The sequence below is a fragment of the Podarcis filfolensis genome (genome assembly GCF_964270895.1).
Source record: "Podarcis filfolensis genome assembly, chromosome: 15".
NCBI lineage: Eukaryota > Metazoa > Chordata > Lepidosauria > Squamata > Lacertidae > Podarcis > Podarcis filfolensis.
The window spans coordinates 9,265,106-9,285,159 of NC_139618.1; the positions used below are offsets into that span (position 1 = coordinate 9,265,106).

General features: G+C 45.7%; 1 protein-coding gene and 1 long non-coding RNA gene across 17 annotated transcripts in view; one reads left to right on the forward strand and one right to left on the reverse strand.

The window, feature by feature from the left end:
• Nucleotides 1-19,738, forward strand: part of RAP1GAP2 (RAP1 GTPase activating protein 2) — a 186,897-nt gene extending 167,159 nt beyond the window's left edge. For 11 of the 16 annotated variants that reach the window (XM_083587609.1, XM_083587610.1, XM_083587613.1 and 8 more), the window contains 9 exons: nucleotides 2,441-2,575; nucleotides 8,567-8,704; nucleotides 9,066-9,184; nucleotides 10,279-10,392; nucleotides 10,889-11,006; nucleotides 11,608-11,734; nucleotides 14,203-14,279; nucleotides 15,312-15,352; nucleotides 17,072-19,738. In XM_083587609.1, coding sequence (XP_083443735.1) covers nucleotides 2,441-2,575; nucleotides 8,567-8,704; nucleotides 9,066-9,184; nucleotides 10,279-10,392; nucleotides 10,889-11,006; nucleotides 11,608-11,734; nucleotides 14,203-14,279; nucleotides 15,312-15,320 — 837 coding nt within the window. In that variant the 3' untranslated portion in view covers nucleotides 15,321-15,352; nucleotides 17,072-19,738. The remainder of the gene's footprint in view (nucleotides 1-2,440; nucleotides 2,576-8,566; nucleotides 8,705-9,065; nucleotides 9,185-10,278; nucleotides 10,393-10,888; nucleotides 11,007-11,607; nucleotides 11,735-14,202; nucleotides 14,280-15,311; nucleotides 15,353-17,071) is intronic. The other 5 variants (XR_014541917.1, XR_014541918.1, XR_014541919.1 and 2 more) reach the window with 2 other exon arrangements.
• Nucleotides 7,583-10,272, reverse strand: LOC310750260. Its single transcript, XR_014542031.1, has 2 exons — nucleotides 10,053-10,272; nucleotides 7,583-8,467 (listed from the first exon to the last, which is right to left on the reverse strand). It is a non-coding gene; the product is annotated as an uncharacterized lncRNA (long non-coding RNA).
• Nucleotides 19,739-20,054: the final 316 nt, after the last annotated feature.

Sequence of the window (20,054 nt, forward strand, 5' to 3'; positions counted from 1 at the left end):
AAATTCCCCATATAGCCTATCATTATTAGGGCTGTCACTTGCTCAAATAATTCCTAGCATATTAGTTATATGAGCCTTAGAGTGCAATCTTCTCAGGGAAGTGTGTATAGGTTTCCACTTTGTGTGTGCGTATACTCACCAATTAAACTTTGCCCTCCCTGATTAAAATTACCTCCCACTGATTAATCCACAAAAGCTTTAGTTGATTAATCTTGCTTCATCTGCAGATTAAAGCTTGAAGCTCTATTAATTACATACTTATCGCCAATTAACGGCTGAGCTGCATAAAGGAGGGCTCAGTTTCCTGAAACAAATCTGATGGTTTCTCTTGATTCTGAAACCCCCTGAGCTCTTCCTTTTTCACTGCTCTATAGTCGTCCCAGGTGAAATTTCCACCAGTGGGGCGCTGGGTAATTACAATGAATAATAATAATAATAATAATAATAATAATAATAATAATAATAATAATTTATTTATACCCTGCTCATCTGGCTGGGTTTCCCCAGCCACTCTGGGCAGATCCCAACAGAATACTAAAAACACAATAAAAGATCAAACATTAAAAACTTCCCTAAACAGGGCTGCCTTCAGATGTCTTCTGAAATTCAGATAGTTGTTTACTTCCTTGACATCTGATGGGAGGGCATTCCACAGGGTGGGCGCCACTACCAAGAAGGCCCTCTGCCTGGTTCCCTGCAACCTCACCTCTTGTTGGGAGGGAACCTCCAGAAGGCCCTTGGAGCTGAACCTCTGTGTCGAGGCTGAACGATGGGGGTGGAGACGTTCCCTCCGGTATAAAGCCTACTCAACCTACTCATCTGCCAGTTTGCCAGCCTCCACCTGCCTAACTTCTTACTTGCCACCAGCCCAGGGGGTTGGCATGGGCTGTCAGCTTCTTCCTCCTCCTTAATCTCAGCGTTCCTCTTGTGGAACTCACCAGGGAGGAAGAGGACAGGGATGAAACTAGAATGAGCAGACTCTGCTGGCTGTCTGCTTCTCTGCCACTTACTGGTGGTCTCCCTGCTTTCTCCTTCTAGTTTTGTCCCCATCCTCCTCCTTGCTGAACTCTACAAGGGAAAACAGAGACCAAGGAGGAAGGTATTGAGATACCATCTCCTGGAATAGTTGTAAGTATGAAGGCAGCCAGGCAGGCAGGCAGCTGAAGGGCAGGATGAGGCTGGTGGGACACCATCGTAGTCACTCTTATATATATATATATATATATATATATATATATATATATATATATATATATATATATATACATACACACTTTTCAGGTTTATACATTTCACTGATTTTGAAATCATTTTGACATCTCAAAACTTGACTTCCTTCCCCCTCTTTCTGCAGTTCCTTAAATTTATTTTTAACATCTTCTGCATATCCTAATTAACTTAATTTGCTCATTTATTCATCTTCTCTAAATATATACTCTTATAAAACTGCAGGTTATTACTAAAATCCTACCAATGTTTTTTATGTTTACAATTTATCTGTAAATATTCAATAAAGCATTTCCATTCTTTTATAAAAAAGTTTGTTATCTTGATTTCTTCTTGTTCCAGTAAGTTTTGCCATTTCTGCATATTCCATAAGTTTTTGTCTCTGTTCTTCCTTTGCTGGGACTTCTTCTTCTTTCCATTTCTGAGCAAGTAACATTCTTGCCGCTGAAGTAGCATACATAAATAGGTTTCTGCAAAGTTTAGGTAGTTCCGTCCCTATAATTCCCCAAAGAAAAGCTTCTGGTTTGCTTTTCTGTTTTTACAAACACTATTTTAAACATCCTTTTCATTTCATTATATATCATTTCCCAGTAAGCCACCATCCCATTCACTCTAATGGAACCACCTCTAGGGGCTATGAGGCCACCCTCAGCCTCTGGATTCCTCTTTGCCGAGGCTGTTACAGCATCATGAGAAAGCCACTTCCGACATCAGGAGGAGGTGGTGTTGCAGGCTCACGCCCCCAACAATTGTGCGGTGGCTGGCTTCAGCCCCGCGCGATCAGGGGAATCCTCGGGCTGCTCCAATCGGCTGGCTCCGGGGGCATGGCCTGGGTCATTTAAGGCTGGCGCGGCCCTGGGATCTCCCCTTTTCGTCCACACAGCTGATTCGGACCCCGGGGGGAGTTCCTAGTGATGTGCATCACAGGGCTCCCCCTGCTGGTGTTAACCCTTTCCGGTTTTCATGCTAACAGGCTGAAGCCGGATAGTCTGATAGGACCAATGCCTAAGCCAATACCGCTCTTACCTGTAACAAATAAAGTTGTGGCCAATTTTTGCCCATTAACCTAAAATGACCGTGTCCTGTGTCTTTATTTATTCCAACTGGTGGGAGGTGGGAATTGCCACGCAACCCAACCTATCAATGCAGTGCTACTATGCCCATGACCAGTTGTACCTTTAAAAGCCATTGTTGCCTCCCAACATGCTTTCAGGACCGGACGCGAGCCGCCCTCTTGGACAACCTCCATGACGATCTCCATATTCACACACAAATGATGTTGGGCTTTGGCTCAGAGGAGGACAAGCTGGAGAATGGGGCCCACGGAGGATTCTTGGAATCGTTTAAGGTAACGGAGAAGCTTTGCTCTCGATTTCCGGTTTTCATCAGGTCTGGGGCCTAGACTGCGGTGTGGGGAAAGGGCTAAAACTAGGACTGTGCACCAGATCTGGCCAAATCCAAGACCCTGAACCAAATCAGGCTGATATCGGATTTGGCCAAATTGGATTGAGGCAGCCTCATATTGCCTGCAGTTGGGTCGGGTCCACTTGGAGCAGTCCAGTGCTGTAAAAAGGGGGCGGAGGGGTGTCTGGCAGCAAGGAGAGAACCATAGAATGTTTGGAATTGTGGTCCAAATTTGACCCAAATTTGGGGAACTCTGGTGTAAACTATACTGAACTATACTGAAGTAGATGATCTGACTCACAAAGGCAGCTTCCGAATAAGGCCATTGGGTGGGATCCTTTTATTCCTAGATCCCTGGCCTTTTCCTGCGCACCACACTACCTCCCCAGCTACAGCTGCTTGGAACATCTCCCAAAACCTTTGTCAGAAAGGACCATTTTGTCACAAGATACCCTCCCCCCCTCCCCGCCTGAGACATGCTAACGCTCCTCTCTAATGCCTTCTCCGTGTTGATATGAAATTGGATTTCCTTGCTCTTTTGGCATTTCAGGGTGTCCCAGGGCTTGCGAGGAAAACAACTGTCGAAATAATTTTGCAGCTGCCTTTTTACCTCTGGACAGCTCTGCTGGTCTGCTTGATAGCTTATTTACTTCTCAGCGTGTTTCCCGTGTAGATATGTAATGGGACGAGAGACGGGGAAACAGACGGCTATCTCTCTCCCCTCCTCCTCCAGGACGCAGCAAGGAATCACAGAAGTTCATTTTCACTTTGTTGCCACTTTCACACACTGAGGGAATCAGATTTTTCTTTCCAGTTAGCTCTGAAGTCAGGCAGGTAGCTTGAAGTAATGGCACAAAACGGTACAGAACTACTCAGAAGTAAGTCCCGCCTACTTCAGGGGCTGTTGTTTCCTGTTACTGGATTGTCCTCAGACTAGAAAGGGGGGAGGAGTTTGATTCAGTTCACCCTTAAAGGCTCATCTACCTCATTCACGCTTTTCAAAACAATATGCAAACCGAAATGACACTGTTTTTTTGAAATTTTGCAAGGCCACTCTTCAGCCAGAAAAAAATGTCCATGAAAGCATATACCAGGGTGAAAGTGTGCGTGTAAGAAAATGCATATATTGGTGAAAATAACAGAAGTGCATTAAATATGGGGAAATGGGATACAAGTAGAATTCCACACCAAAATGTGAATCAGTTTTCACAAAGTCTTTAAAAACAAACAAATCACAAACTGATGTGGAAATGGGGAGAAACGAACTTGAGATTTGGAAATTGATGAACGCTTCCCAGTCTTTGTAACCTTCTTTCCTTGAATGGCCACCAAGGAGTGCTTTCACTTGTGGATTCCTGGATTTTGTTTTCCGAAGCAGAGCTGACAACTTAATAACCCTCCATTCTTTTATTGATTCCCGCCACTCCACCCAAAATAAATCTGCATGTGAACAGTTTCCAATTCCATCATTTACATCTCTTCCACACACTTCCCCATTGCTCTATTGCCCATATAAAACATGGTTTTAAAAAAGTAATATTGATATGATATTCATGGCTGCATAGAGATTCTCAGTGGGCACTACATTTTACTAATTCCTTTTGTGCTTTAATAAAACTCTACAATAATAAATTAATAATAAATTTTATTTATATCCCGCCCTCCCCAGCCGAAGCCGGGCTCAGGGCGGCTAACAACAATAAAATAATACAACAAAGATGCAGTCTTGGCGTGATTGAATAGATACGGTTTTGTGAAGATATTTATTGAATGCTTTGACCTTGAAAACCCTTAATGGGTTGAGATGGAGGTGTTTTGGGGGCAGCATGACCAGTTCGACCAAACTGGACACTATGCTGCAGGAGGCGCCAAAACAATCCTGTAGAATGGAGCACGAGAGGCAGGGGGAGCTGGATTCTAGCATTGCACAGGGCACCACTGAAATTTGTCCATCACTGCTCAGGACCACAGTATTTGAAGGAGAGCCTCTTCTCATGTGCCTCTGCCTTGAGATTGTCATCCCTCAGCTAGTGAGGCATGCTTGGGTGGCTGGAAGGAAAAGGGTGTTTTTCAACATAGGCCACTACAACCCATTGCCTACACACCCCAAAAGAAGCTTGCAGCAATTCTACCTGTGACATGCAAGCTTCAAGACCAGCTTGCAATTGCATCATGCATCAGTGGCCAACTGTAGACATGGAAAGTTGCTGGCCAATTGCAAACGCTTCTGTTCTGAAATTCAGAAACTTTATTCTAGAGAAGTTGGTATTCAGGAAGAGTGGAATTCAGGGCAGAGCAGGAACAATAAAAGCGTCTAATGTTGGGAGGTAGGGGGAGGACTATTAAGAACATAAGAAAAGCCTACTGGATCAGGACAATGGCCCACCCAGTCCAGCATTCTGGGCACACAGTGGCCAACCAGATATGCTTGCCAGAAATGCAGAGAATCCCAACTCATGTGTTTGTGTTCAAGCATTGATTCCCCCTTCTCTCTGTGTTATATGTACAGAATACTAATAAACCGCAAACTGATCCTGTGTTCAGTGTTGATTTGTTTCGAGAACAATCAGACGTGTGTATTGGTGTCTATGAAATGTGTGCAACTAGCTCTTGTTTTGATGTGAGCCATTCTGAAATAAGTAGCCCATCATTCACAGGGCTCATAAAACCCACAGAAGACAAGGGAGCTGATGCAAGAGAGCAGGAAAGTTTGGGTTCAGCAGGCTGATGAGGTCACCACGAAGGGGCAAACCTGGATTACGAGGCAGAGGCAGAACCTGGTGTGACCTGGGAGAAGTCACAGAAGTATAGGGCTGAGGAAGCGACAGTCAACCTTGGCTGAAATCCCCCCAGTGAAGGACAGCCCACCTCCTTCTGAGGCAACACGTTGCATTGCCAATCAGATCCTACTGTTGGAAACTTTCTCCTAAGATCGAGCTGAAATCTGCATCCCTCCAATTTCCATCCATTTCTAACCTTGCCTTTTGGAGTGACAGAGGAGGGGTTACCATGATGTGACCTTGAAAGGCTGTGATCTTGGAAGATGGTGGACTCTCCTTCATTGGAGGTTTTTAAACAGAGGTTGGGGGGGCACTTGTCATGGATTCTTTAGCTGTGATCCTTGTGTTGCTAGGTTTGGACTAGATGAACCTTGGGGTCCCTCTGTGATTCTATGACCGCTCACCAACAGTCCTTTAATGGTCTTCCCTTTGAGATCCAGAGATGACCAAGGACTGTTCCATCAACCTAGTTGCATCATGCATAGGGAATCCTGGTAAGATTCTCAATGTATGCTGCTTGCAGAGTAGGGCCAGAGGTATCTTTGCACATGTGCACACTCTTTCCCAATGCCAGTGTGGGGTTACCATCATCCACCCAGAGATTCTTATACTCACAGAAAGCTCTCCAGCCGCTACCAGTCAATGTTGAGATAATACTGAGCTAGATAGATCAAGGGTCTGACTGCCTTATACTAAGACAGCTTCCTGTGAAGTTATGAAATGCTTGCCAACTTATGCCAGGAGATGAATGGAGGAAATGATCTGTTAATGCTTCTTGAGCTATCAGCAAAAGTATTGGCAACAATATCCTCTGGGAGCCACTGTGCAACTCATGGAGGGAGCATGGTGTGTCTCCGGTTCACGGACAACAATTAGCTCTGCTTCCCCCTTGCATCTGGATCAGGTGCAGCACTGTTGTCTGGAGAATCATAGACTTATAGAGTTGGAAGGGACCCCAAGGGTTATCTAGTCCAACCCCTAGTGGTGCTTGAGGACCAACAAGCTGAAACTGAATCCTGACAAGATGGAGGTGCTGTGGATTGGTAGATCTGGGGTCCAGGAACTGCACTCCCCCTGAAGGACCAGGCATGTAGTCTGGGGGTCCTCCTGTCTCCTGCTTTGACCATTGAGGCCCAAGTGGCTTCACTGCCTGTTTCCATCTCCTCCTGGATTGCTAGCTGAGGCTGTTCCTGAGCTTGCAAAAACAACCCATCCTGTGGAAGCCTCCTAGTTAGATTACTGTTGAATACTCTCTGTGGGGCTGCCCTCAAGGACGGTCTGCTGATTGCAGCCGGTGCAAAATGCAGGTGCTGGACCATCAAGCGGTTTGGCTGCCTGGAACACATAACACTGGGTCCTAAAAGGTTTCCACTACTTGCCCATATGCCCCAAGACCGTCTCTCTGAACTGAATGGCTTAGGAACCAGCTTTTATTTATTTTATTTTTTTGGAAGCACAACACTGTAACGTTAGCCAGATGTGGACTGGAATAAAAATCCCATTAAGGACCTCTCGAAGACTAGCAATGAGGGAGCCATTTCCCTAGGAAAGGAGTTCCAAAGTGCAGGGGCACCACCCGAAACAGGTTTTTTTTTTTGCCTGTGGTACACCGTACACATCAGTTTAGAGCTGTCACTGGTAGCCCAGACGTCAGGGTATTTGATGCAGATCTTAGGTTGGACAGGCTCCTACAGGGGCAAGCATGTGCTCCTGTGCACTGCTAAAGCACCACACAAAAATAATCTCAATGCAGTCATACTATGAGTATATCGAGAATGCACTCCTGCAAACCACCACACCAAAAGGATGGATATGCACAATGCTCTGTGCAAAGATACGCTTACTGGGGACTTGAGCACTCTGTAACACCATACCAACTGTCTAGTTACAGTAAACAACCAATCTCTTTAACTATTGCAGTGAGCACTCCTGTCAGAGGAGTCAAGTTGCACCCAACATTGGGGGGGCGGGGCGGGGGGGCGTCACACACATGTGATGTCTCAAGCATTGCGCAATGCATGATGCGCATCAGGAGGAGGTCGATAGTGGGAGGAAGCAAGGCCCAGCGAGGGTCACTGAGGCCACGAGGCTCGCCCCCACTGCCACGAGACCCAGCCCCTCAAGCTTGGGGTGGGGGCAGGGCTCAGCCCAATCCTGACAGACTTCTTTAGGGGGGAGGGGAGGCTGAAGACACTTCAGCCCTATGGAGTTGGCGCCTATGGCTCCTGTTAACCTATTATGAACATAATTTGTACACTGCCTTTCATTTCATGAAGAAATTCCAAGGCAGCTCACAAACGAAAAATAACAAGAATCAAACTAATGATAAAAGAATACAGGTACCCTTCATTAATACAGATACTCAAGCAAGAACACCAGAGCTTCTTAACTGTTAAAACAACAGCCAAAGGAAGAGCTTCAAGTCAGGGGATGCTTATCTAAACAGGTGTGTCTTAAAGAGTTGGTAGAATGTCAGTAAATATGAGGACTCCTGAATTTTGGGGGATCCAGCCAGTCAGCCACACCCTTTCCCACGCTACTCTATTCCTTTTCAGTATTTCATGCCCACTGAGCATGCATGATCTACATTTGGCAGCTGCTCTTTTCACTCCTTAGTATTTCCCCCATAAATATTTTTGTACTGCTACAAACCTGTATTAACCACCCCCCCAAACCTCCCGATACCACCCTCTTATGTACTGATAATGTGGTTTTGGGTTGTTGGTTTTTTGGGTGACTTAAGACCCACAGTTTGCAATGTGTAGATTTGTTGTTGTAGTGTTGTTGTTTAGTTATTTAGTTGTGTCCGACTCTTTGTGACCCCATGGACCAGAGCACGCCAGGCACTCCTGTCTTCCACTGCCTCCCGCAGTTTGGTCAAACTCATGCTGGTAGCTTTGAGAAGACTGTTCCACCATCTCGTCCTCTGTCGTCCCCTTCTCCTTGTGCCCTCCATCTTTCCCAACATCAGGGTCTTTTCCAGGGAGTCTTCTCTTCTCATGAGGTGGCCAAAGTATTGGAGCCTCAGCTTCACGATCTGTCCTTCCAGTGAGATACTTATAGTAGAAAATCGTGACGTTATTTCAAATGGTAAATTGTGGCAAATTTCTGATCAAGATCTTAACTTTCCACTTCTTCTTGTCACCCCTTGCCAGAGAGCCATCCGGGTCCGCAGTCACTCCATGGAAACCATGGTTGGGAGTCAGAAGAAGCATCAGAGCGGAGGAATCCCTGGTAGCTTGAGCGGAGGGATTGCGCACAACAGTGGCGAAATAACGAAGGCCACCTTTTCTGTAAGTGCAGTACAACTAGGGTGTGTTCACCCCTTGTTTGTGGCAGAACCTGGCTCTGCGCAGCACTGACTGGCTGGCAGCCATGCCATCACAACCTCTTCTTCTCTGTGTGTTTCAAAACGTTCATTCCATTCCCCAGTCCAAAAAGGAGATGTACTCTTGACTGCATAAACCAAGTGTGATTGTGTGTACAACAGTATCTTATGCAGTTATGGAAGATTTGGGGTATGTTTGGGATTATTTTATAGTCTTATATGCATTGCCAGTATGTAAAATAAAAAAAATAAAGATTGCTGTGCAGTTCACAGGCAACTGTGAGCCTGGTTAAAAGGGTTATAATTTTGTTTGCCTGTCTCCTCAGCCTCCAGTATCAGCAGCTACAGCCAAGAACCAGTCCAGGAGTCCCATAAAGAGGCGGTCAGGGCTGTTCCCTCGTCTGCACACTGGATCAGAGAGCCAGGCAGAGCCTCGGACTCGATGGTAACTTGCTCAGAACAGATGGATAGTTCTGGTGCAGTGCATTTCTGGAGCCATTGCAATACAGTGGTACCTCTGGTTATGAACTTAATTCATTCCGGAGATCCGTTCTTAACCTGAAACCATTCTTAATCTGAGGTACCACTTTAGCTAATGGGGCCTGCCACTGCTGCGCCGCCGTTGTGCGATTTCTGTTCTCATCCTGGGGCTAACCTGAGGTACTACTTCTGGGTTAGCAGAGTCTGTAACCCGAAATGTTTGTAACCTGAGGTACCACTGTATATTTTATTTTCTTTGTAGCCATAGCTCTCAAACTCTGCTGCCCCCAGGACAACTTAAAAATTGTTGAGGGTTGAGACAGACCTCTTAACGATTTTTCCATTTGTTTAGCAGTTGTAATTAGTTGTGCTGGATGCTAGTGTGTTTACATTTATATATGTGTTTACCAGGAGCTACACCCAGCTCCACCTGACCACCACCCCTCATCTCATGAAAGCCACCCTTCTTCTCACCCCATACACTTTGCCAAAGCCACCCTTCTCTTGACACCTCACCAAAACAACCTCCTTCCCTTAGACTTTGCAATACCTCCACTCACTGGCCTGGGGCACCAGGGTGCTCATTCACATGACTCACTTGCCTGACAGCCACCACTTCTGGTTCCCTTCTTCTCACCCTCCTATACTGCTGCTGTGGCTCTGCAGCTCTGGGAGATCACTTTGTTGTCATGCTGTAGTTTGCAGTGACACCTGTTGGCAGCCATGTGAACTGCAGCGTGACAACACCATTAGAAAAATATTATTAGTAGAGATATTCTTAATCTTCCTGCCAGCCACAAATTTATTCCTCTGAGGAAGGCAGAGATTCCTACCTCATCATTTCTGCTCTTCTTCACTTCAGGGACAGACCTCTGGGTTCAAAGAGTGATGGAGCAGTCACTGTGCTGACAGCTCTGTACACATACACTCATTTATGCTGTTCCTACCCAGCCTTACATCCACATCTGAGACCTGCTGGAACAGAATGTTAACGGTATGAGAAGGCAAGATAGATTTGTTTGAAAGTTATGCTACTCTAGTGTTTTACTCTCTTCATAGTGACAGTGGCTCAGGAACACCGAAGACCCCTGAAGGAGGACACACCTCTCAAGAAATTAGGTCCGAGGCCTCTTCAAACCCAAGCTCTCCAGAGATCTGTCCCAACAAAGAGAGGTAAATAGAGCTAAATAAACACAAGTCGTGTCCATACCATGCGTTGAAACTACATGGCTTCCCCCAAAGAATCCTGGGGGTTGTAGTTTGTAAAGGGTGCTGGGAACTATAGCTCTGCGAAGAGTAAACTGCAGTTCCCAGGATTCAAGAGAGATTGATTGTTAAACCACTCTAAAAACTGTAACTCTGGGAGGGGAATTGGGGTCTCCTAACAACTCTCAGCTACTCCTGAACAAACCACAGATCCCAGATCTGGCTGTTTAAAGTGGTATCATTGTGCTTTAATTGTATGGTGTGAATATGTGGATACAACCCAAAGTCTGAACCGGGGGGGGGGGAGAGAGAACAAAAAAGGATGGCAGATAATCTCTGGAAACAAGATGGGGTATTACAGAACCCCAAATCCTGGGGGAGGAATTCAGAGATGGAGATTTTTCTAAGCTCCATCACCACCATCGAGCTTTAATTTTCTGCCTTCATCTCCTTTGACTTCCAGGCCATTTATTAAACTCAAAGAAAACGGAAGGTCAAACATCTCCCGTTCATCCTCAAGTACCAGCAGCTTCAGCAGCACGGCAGGGGAGAGTGAAAACATGGAAGAATACGAAAGCCTGGTAATAATGCAGTTTTCGCTTCCTGATATTGACTGGTCTCTCAGGGGGCCAATGTTCCTGAGCCGGTTGACATTTGCATAAACCAGGAGGCACACGGCTGCCCCCATCTTCTTCTCTGACACAATATCATTTCAGCCTCTTAGTCTCGCAGCCACATACATCTCTCTGACACGCCAATAAGCCAGGGGTTGCCAGCCTTCTTGGCTCAGGGGGCGCTTTTGTAATTGTGCCGCGTGTCACAAAATGGCTGCCATGGGGCAAATTACAAAATGGCCAGTGTGGCGCTTGTGGAACATTCCAAAATGGCTGCCGTGGTTTGTTTGGCGTACTGAGTTTTGCATAGGAGAGGACCAGCCAGGCACTGAATAAGAGAAACAAACATTCCCTTGCGTGTTGTGGTTTTTGAGGGGATAGTTCCTGAGACCTTTTGCGGATACTGTAGGAGGAACTGGCTGGCACACGGGCACTTGCAGGCACCGTGTTGGTGACCCCTGCCCCAACCACATAGTTCCCCCTCCTCAAATATACTCCATGAACAAAATGTGTGTTGCACCTGGCCATCAAGCCTCCAACTCACTCCCTTTCCCTCGATCTCCCTCAGGGCAGCCAGCCTTCCACAGCGTCACCATTCAAGCAGGATGTCTTTGTCTACAGCCCTTCCCAAAGTAATGAGAATCCGGCTCTGGCATCTGCCGCCACACCAGTGATAATGAGCAGGAGCCCAACAGGTGAGTTGGGCAAAAGTTACCAAGATGGTATTAGTAGGAGCCTGGTGGTGTATGGCCTGCGCTGGATTTCGGGCAGTGTGGGCACTGAACTGAGGGGGTGCAAAAATTGAGAAGATCCATAATTGAGAAGATCCATTTGGAGGTGCCAAGTTTTGAGGCCGCTCAGGGCATCACGTTAACAAAGATTACCAAAGTCTGCCCCTGGTTATGGCAATGGATGTCTCATGACTCAGCTACTTTGGAAAAAAAAACCCCAAACCCCAGCATTTTGAATGTGTTATAAACATGCAACACCAGATGGTGCTGGAGAGCAAAGAAAAAATATTTGCGGTTTTCCATAGCGTTTTTTTTTGTTAAAACAATTTAGTTTCTGGCTTATTTATAGCATCCCCCCCCCCTTGTGTAGATCCACCCTCAGTAAGACACGTTGGGTGGCAATTTTTTCCTTCTGTCCTCCACCTTCGAACTTGTACTTTTTTATATAGTTATCGGTCTGTGGGTGCTAAATGGCTGGGTTCAATAGATGTTGGAATTTAATTAGAGCTTGAGTATGAAAAGGGTATGTCGGTCGTGTGTGTGTGTGTGTGTGATCAGTTGTGTAGACCCACTTCAAAGCCCCTGAAAGTAACATGTGACTAAGTCAGACCCTGTATGCTGAGCAGGATGCTAACCATTGCAAATCCAATGGAATCAACAAGTGTAAGAAAAGTGTAAAATTAATTAACTCCGGCTAATTTCCTTCAAGGTTTGGATAATGATACATTAGTGCACCAAAAGGAGTAGGGCCTTTGCCACCTTGAGCTATTTAGAAAAAAGGTGGGCTGTAAATAATAGAATTGTAGAGTTCGAAGGCACCCTGAGGATCATCTAGTCCAACCCGTTGCAACGCAGGAATATGTAGCTGTCCCAAATGGACACCATGCTCTAACCAACTGAGCTATCCAAGCTGACATGAAATGTACAGTAATAATAAGTAATAATAATTTTAAAAAAATCAAGCAGAATCAGTGCACACATAAGATCAGAATGTGCTGGCTGCCTTGAAACCATCCTACTTATCTGTGACAAGTTTCCCTTAGCTCCCCATGAGGCTCTTACAGTGACAAAAATAGAAATTTGCTTCACTTGATTAACCAACTTGGATTGCTCTTGGTGATTAGTAAGCATACCTGCATAGCTGGGGCACTGTGGAGAAATCAGCATATATAAAAACGGGTCTGTTTTGTCACATAGATCAACCTAGGAAAAAGAGGAAGATCTTCAGGTCTCCTTTCCTTCTCTCCCACCCTCATTTTCTTTGCACCCCCCTCCCACTCCTTTCATCAAAAACTTCAATAATTGGTTAAGCATTTCATTTCCGGTTACTCTCCTCCTAACACATGTAAAAGATGATCACTGGAGAGTCCTACTTGGAAGTAAGCCCCAGTGAGGTTGAGCAGAACTTGCTATCAAGGAAGTGGGTTGAGACTGCAGCCATATTGCCTGTTTTCCGGGGCAATTCATTATTATTATTATTATTATTATTATTATTATTATCATCATCATCATCATCATCATCATCATCATCATTGCAATTCTTTATTATCATCATCATCTATTTTTTATTTTATTTATTTATACTTTTCAAGTTTATTTTGACATTTTGACATTTCAAAACTTGACTTCCTTCTCCCTCGTTCTGTGGTTCCTTAAATTTGTTTATAATATCTTCTGCTTATCCAAATTAACTTAATTTGCTCATTTATTCGTCTTCTTTAAATATATGCTCTTATAAAACAGCAGGTTGTTACAGTAATCTGGCCAGTGTTTTTATCTGCTTATAATCTATCTGTAAAGATTCAATAAACCATTTCCATTCTTTTATTTAAAAAATTGTTATCTTGATTTCTTCTTCTTCTTCCGGTAAGTTTTGCCATTTCTGTATATTCCATAAGTTTTTGTATCCGTTCTTCCTTTGCTGGGACTTTTTCTGGGCAATTCTTAACTACTCTGAAATAATGAAAGACTCTAACCCTGTGTACATCACAATAAAGTTAAAGCACATGGCTCCCTCTGCCCCCAAATCCTGGAAACTGTAGTTTGTTAAAGGTGCTAGGAATTGTAGTTCTTTAAGGGGTAAACTACAGTTCACGGGATGGCTTGGGGAAAGTCATGTGAGCAGAGGGCCCTCCTCCCACTTCCAGGCCACTGCAAAATTAACACATTGTTGTTTCCGTTTTAACAGTGGGCTTCTGTTAAACTAAACCGGTTCCTGTCTGGTTTAGATTCATTCCATTAAATCTGGGGTAGCCAAAATGGTGCCCTCTAGATGACTCCAACTCCTATCATTCCCAGACAGGAATGATCAGGAATGACAGGGGTTGTGATCCAGCGACATTTAGAGAGCACCTCATTGGCGACTCTTGAGTTCAATCATTTGAAGCAAACACCGGTTTTTTTCACTGGGTTATTATTATTATTTCAAACAGATATGAAGAGCAGGAATTCTCCGAGGTCAAATCTTAAATTTCGTTTTGATAAACTTAGCCATTCAGGTTCTGGCCCGGTAAGTTTGAACGTATCAACCTGCCATAGACTTAAGACGTTGGTCAATCTACAGCTGGGGAACCTTTGGCCCTCCGGATGTTACAGGAACTACAACTCCCATCATCCCCTGCCATTAGCCATGCCTGCTTGGGCTGATGGGACTTGTAGTTCAGCAACATAAGTATACAAGAAGAGCCTGTACATTGGCCAGTCTAGTCATAGAATTAGAGGGGACCCTGAGGACCATCTAGTCCAAAGCTTTGCAATGCAGGAATACGCAGCTGTTCCATACAGGGATCGAACCTGCAGCCTTGGTGTTACCAGCACTACGCTCTATCCAATTGAGCTATCCAGGCCCTGTTCTCACAGAGGCCAACCATATGTGTATGTCCCAAGGGGAGGCTCGCAAGCATGACATGAGTGAAGCAGCAATCTCTCCATCTGCAGTTCCCAGCAACTAGGATACAGAAAAGTTGGGAAAGGTTCAGAAAAGGGCCACCAAACTGATCAAAGGGAATGGAGCAACTTCCCCCTAGGAAGGGACATTTCGGATTTTTTTTTTTTAGTTTAGAGAAAAGGCAACAAGATTGAAGTTTAGGAAATTATGCATGGGCAGGAGAAACTGAATAGAGAAAAGTCCCCACCCCCTGGTCTCTCATAACGCCAGAAGGCATCCAAAGAAGATTGTGGAAGATAAAGGAAAGTGGAAACAGTGGAACTCACTGCCACATGAGGCAGTGATGGCCACTAACTTGGACGGCTTTAAAATTCCTGGAGGTGAAGGCTATCAGTGGCTACTAACTTATTACGCCTAAGGACGTAATAAGAATAGCCATCCTGGATCAGGCCTGCCCTCACAGTAGCCAACCAGATGGTTGTGGGAAACCAGGCAGTGGAATACAAGTTCCAGGACCCCATACTTCTGGCCATGCATGGGGTGGGTGGGGGCCAATGGGAGGTGGAGTCCACATACGTGGAGGGCAACACATCACTGCAATAGAGCAAATGAGGCATGAAGTGAAGTCAGCCGATCCTTTTCCTTTCCTTGCAGACACATTAGCTGACGGATAAGACTACAGACCTCCCAAAAAGGTGAGTCGGTTGGGCTAAGGTCTCACAAAGATGGTCCTCCTGTACCTTCTGTTTTCTGTTTTTGCATCCAGCAGGAGGTAAGAGGCAGAGGTGCTGAGGAGGGGGGTGGCAGGGGCTTCGCCACCCCAAATTTAAATGAAGGAACCAGGTCCCCTTAAAGTTCTGTGGCAGCTGTGCACGCATGCCATGGGGCATGCTGATGGCGTGTGCACACATCACAGGGCATGCGTGCCCAGCGTGCTAACGTCATGTGGCCTGGGACCCCACAATTGCAAGGGCAAGGCTGCACATGTGGGGTGAGGGAAGACTGATTAAGTCCAGAACCCAGACCTGAACCCAGATTGAACTTGATCAGGATAACCAGTTACCATCCAGGAATGCTTGCAGTTGTTCCACCACAAACTACTGCAACACGCTCTGCGTGGCGCTACCTTTGAAGGTGACTCAGAAACTACAACTAATCCAGAATGTGGCAGGTAGGCTGGTGACTGGGAGCAGTCGCCAGGACCATGTAGCACTGGCCCTAAAGACCAGTACGTTGGCTCCCAGTACGTTTCCGAGCAGAATTCAAAGTGTTGGTGCTGACCTTTAAAGCCCTAAACAGCCTTGGTCCAGTATACCTGAAGGAGCATCTCCACCTCCATCATTCAGCCCAGACACTGAGGTCCAGCTCTGAGGGCTTTCTGGCGGTTCCCTCACTGCGAGAAGTGAGGTTACAGGGAACCAGGCGGAGGGACTTCTTAGTAGTGGCACCTGCCCTGTGGAACGCCCTCCCATCAGATGTCAAGGAAATAAACAACCATCTGACTTTTAGAAGACATCTGAAGGCAGCCCTGATGTAAAGGAGATAAAGAACTACACAACCTGAAGGCAGCTCTGTATAGGGATTTTTTTTAAAAAAATGTTTAATGTTTTATTATGTTTTTATGTGTGTTGGAAGCCACTCAGAGTGACTGGGGCAACGCATTCAGATGGGCAGGGTACAAATAAAATAATAATAATAATAATAATAATAATAATAATAATAATAACGTCTCCGCAACCTTCCCCCCCCCAAAAAAAGTGGTATTGGTAACTGGCAGGTAATTACTGAACAGCATTAAGTTCATGGTGGGCTTTTCAAGGAGCAGGTGCACAACCTTTTTAAAAGCAGCGGGCCCCACTCCATCATACAGTGATACATTTGACTCAGTTCCTGTGTGCAGTGGCTAGGCCTATTCTACAAGGAAGCCATTGTACCATGCACCATGTGGCAGCCATTTAATGCCATGCGCACGCCTCACTTTCTCAACATTTCAAATGCACCCACTGCCCCACTAAAGCTTGATGATCTCTGGACTAAGGCTTCCAACCCTGTGGACATCTGATTGGGAGTAAGCGATGCTGTGTGATGCCTTCTGCTGAAAAACAAACATGCATTCAGTGTGAATATTAAGTGTACCCCTGCCTAGCTAGGTAAAGGGACCCTTGACCATTAGGTCCAGTCGTGGCCAACTCTGGGGTTGCGGCACTCATCTCGCTTTACTGGCCGAGGAAGCCGGCGTACAGCTTCCAGGTCATGTGGCCAGCATGACTAAGCCGCTTCTGGCGAACCAGAGCAGCGCACGGAAACGCCGTTTACTTTCCCGCCAGAGCGGTACCTATTTATCTACTTGCACTTTGACATGCTTTTGAACTGCTAGCTAAGGACCATCTAATTTATTTCCTCCTCTTTTCCAGGGCATTTCTGTTCGGGTTTTCCTTCCTTCCTTCCTTCCTGTTTTTCTTACGTGAAAACGCTCTTTTCGACTGACAACGTCCGTCCGCCACACTATGCGCCACTGCCACGTATGAAATGTGCTTCACCCAGGCAGATGTTCCCGTCCGACCCTGAGGGAGCTGCTACCTTGCCACGCCTCGGCTGGGATAGATGCCCCGGGAGATGAACCTGACAGGTTGTGGGACTCTCTTCCCTCGCCAACCCCTGTCTTTGCTCCGTCCCTCATGATCCAAAGGACATCTGGGGAGAGGAGACGGGTTTGCTGCTGACATTATACTTGAACCCGCTTCTTACCCTGTTTCCGTTCGGTATTCTGAAATCTGCAAAACCAGTGTGCTCCTTGTCCTTAATCATAGCTGTTTGACTGAAGGTCATGAGCGCTGCTCTCCTGATGATTTGAGAAAGTTACTTTGGTTTTTAAAAAATAATCACTCATAGTGATATTATAGGCTAATTTCTCCCCTTCCCAGGGCTAAAGTCAAGTGTCCTTTTTCTAATGCAAATGGACTTGTTCTGCAAGTGGGACTTCTACCCCTTGAAGACAACCTCAGCCAATTCAGAATGTGGCATCTTTTCTCCTTACTAAAGTCCTGCTCTGTTCCTTATCTCTCTTTCCTTCCCAAGCCCAGTTCTAGAATATAAGAAGAGACTTGCTGGACCAAAGGTGTGTCTGGCCCAGCCTGCTGTTCACCACAGTGACCATGCAGATGTCCCTAGGAAGCTCACAGCCAGAGCGAATGGCAGCCCTCATCCCCCCAGCAGCACCCTGCCTGGGGACCTGGGAGCCTAATTCAGCTACTGGAGCTGAAAGCCAACAGCAAATTTCCCCTCCCCCATGAAATTGTCTAATCTCCCCCTAAAGCTATTGTAGCGAATGGCCATCAGAACATCTTGTGGCTTGGAGTTCTGTAGAGTGGGTTTTTGGAAGACGCTTTATGTGTGGAGATCAGTGCACGCTGATCAACGCACAGTCTTCGCAGTAAGGCGCTTTTCCGATGCCATGAGTAACACGATAACTGGTAGTTTCTTATCTGCTGCAGCCTTCATCTGCCTTCACAGTCGTCGTAACTTACCGCTTGTTATCTTCCACCTGTTCTGCTGTTGAGGACTTCTTGGAGCATTCTTTGTCTTGCTTCTGTCCCTTGACCTTTCAGCTGTACTAATACGCCTATAAAGGGCAACTGAGCTCCTAAGTGAGCCTAATTTTTATTTCTGGGCTGACTTAAGAGAGGCTCTGACCACCCCTCATGTGGTCAAGCCATGGTCATCACTGTCCACGAATTTGGCACCGATGAGAGTAGGCTGCTATTGAATATTTGATTGTGTGTGAGAAGAATCAAGGCTGCCTTCTCCTGTGGGCCATATTAACGCAACAAGATGGCGGCCATGCCAACTGGGCCCAATGGGAGTTGTAGTCCAAAAGAGCTAGAGGACTACTGTTTGGGGAAGATTGCCTTAAAGCAGGTGTAGGGAACTTTCACTGGCCCACTGGCCAGATTTGGCCCACCAAGTCTCCCCATTTGGCCACTGAGGTGGTTTCCACCAAACCACAGTCATATGTGGCATCGAGGGTGGGGCAGGCAGAAAGCAAACTTGAACTTTATGACATCAGGTGATTGGCAGCTGGGTGGTCCTGCCCACGTCAGAGTTGACCTGCAGAGTAGGGGGTGAGGAAATAAAGATCTGGTACTCTGGGACAAAATGGTTCACAAATCACCTTGAAATGCTTCCGGAATTCTGTAGGGCAGGGATGAGGAAACTGTAGCAGTGAAATTTCCTCAAAAAGGGTGTTTCTCCAGCTCTTTGTTAATTTTGGTTGCTCCTTTCTGCACTTCTACCCCCCTCCGCACCAGTGTTGTCCCCCCAGGTCCAATGACCTACTGTGCCTGATATCTCCACCTTCTAAGAATTTATCCCGATTCCCTATGAATGTCGACTGAGCTGGTGGCTGTCATCATGTCTTCTTGGCAGCAAAATATGTGCTGCTGCAAAGAAATCCTTTTCTGTCTGCGCAGAACCTGCTGCTAGTAAATATCATTTGCCAATTCTGCATTCTAGAGTTTTGAAGAAGGGAGAAAAATGCACGTTTTCCTTCCTTGAAACTCCACAGTTCCATTTCTCCTTGAATTCTAAAATAATTCTGTTTTTGTTGGGTGAAAAAACAAAACATACAAAGCATGCATTTCACTTTTCTTCTTTTTCTTCTTCATGGTTGTAGCATGGTATTTAAAATGATCTCCCTCGAAGGAAAATGCTGGATTTTGTGGTTATCCAAAAGGTCTCATTCATTTCAACAGAGCAGGAAAATTTTCCTCTTAATTAGGCTCCTAATGAAAAGAAAAAAATGATAGTTGCAGGGAGTGTGAGTGTGTGAGAGAAAAGCAGAATTCTTTTTCGAAAGGTCTCTGACAAAATGAAATATATTTCTTTTGTTTGTGAGGAGGCGACGCTTTGTAGCCGGTTGCTGATGTACGTTGTAAATAATGTATATTTAATTTATTGCTACGGTAGCCTCTTGTATTTGTTATTGTATAAAACAAATTCTACAGAAAGGTCAGAAATGTATATTTTGTTGCTTAAATGTGTCTTTGCAAAATTCACAATTAAAATAAAATATTTTGTGTCTATCGGTGTTTTAGGCTTTTTGTTCATGCAGGCGTCACAGAGGGGAGGACGAAGGAACAGGAAAACAGGTGTGTGTCATGGTGCTTAGCCCCACACCCTGCCCCCAACATGGGCTGCAAGCCCTGCCCCCTTGCCCCCCACTTTCCAGCCAACATGGGAAGATCTCACCAAAATCCCATTCAGGGCCGAATTTAGGTTTGACGAGGCCCTAAGCCACTGAAGGTAATGGGGCCCTTTATATGTCCAGCTGTCCATTGCCAACATTGTCACTGTTTTTGTGTGTTGAATATATGCTGTATATGACACCTTTCTGCAGAG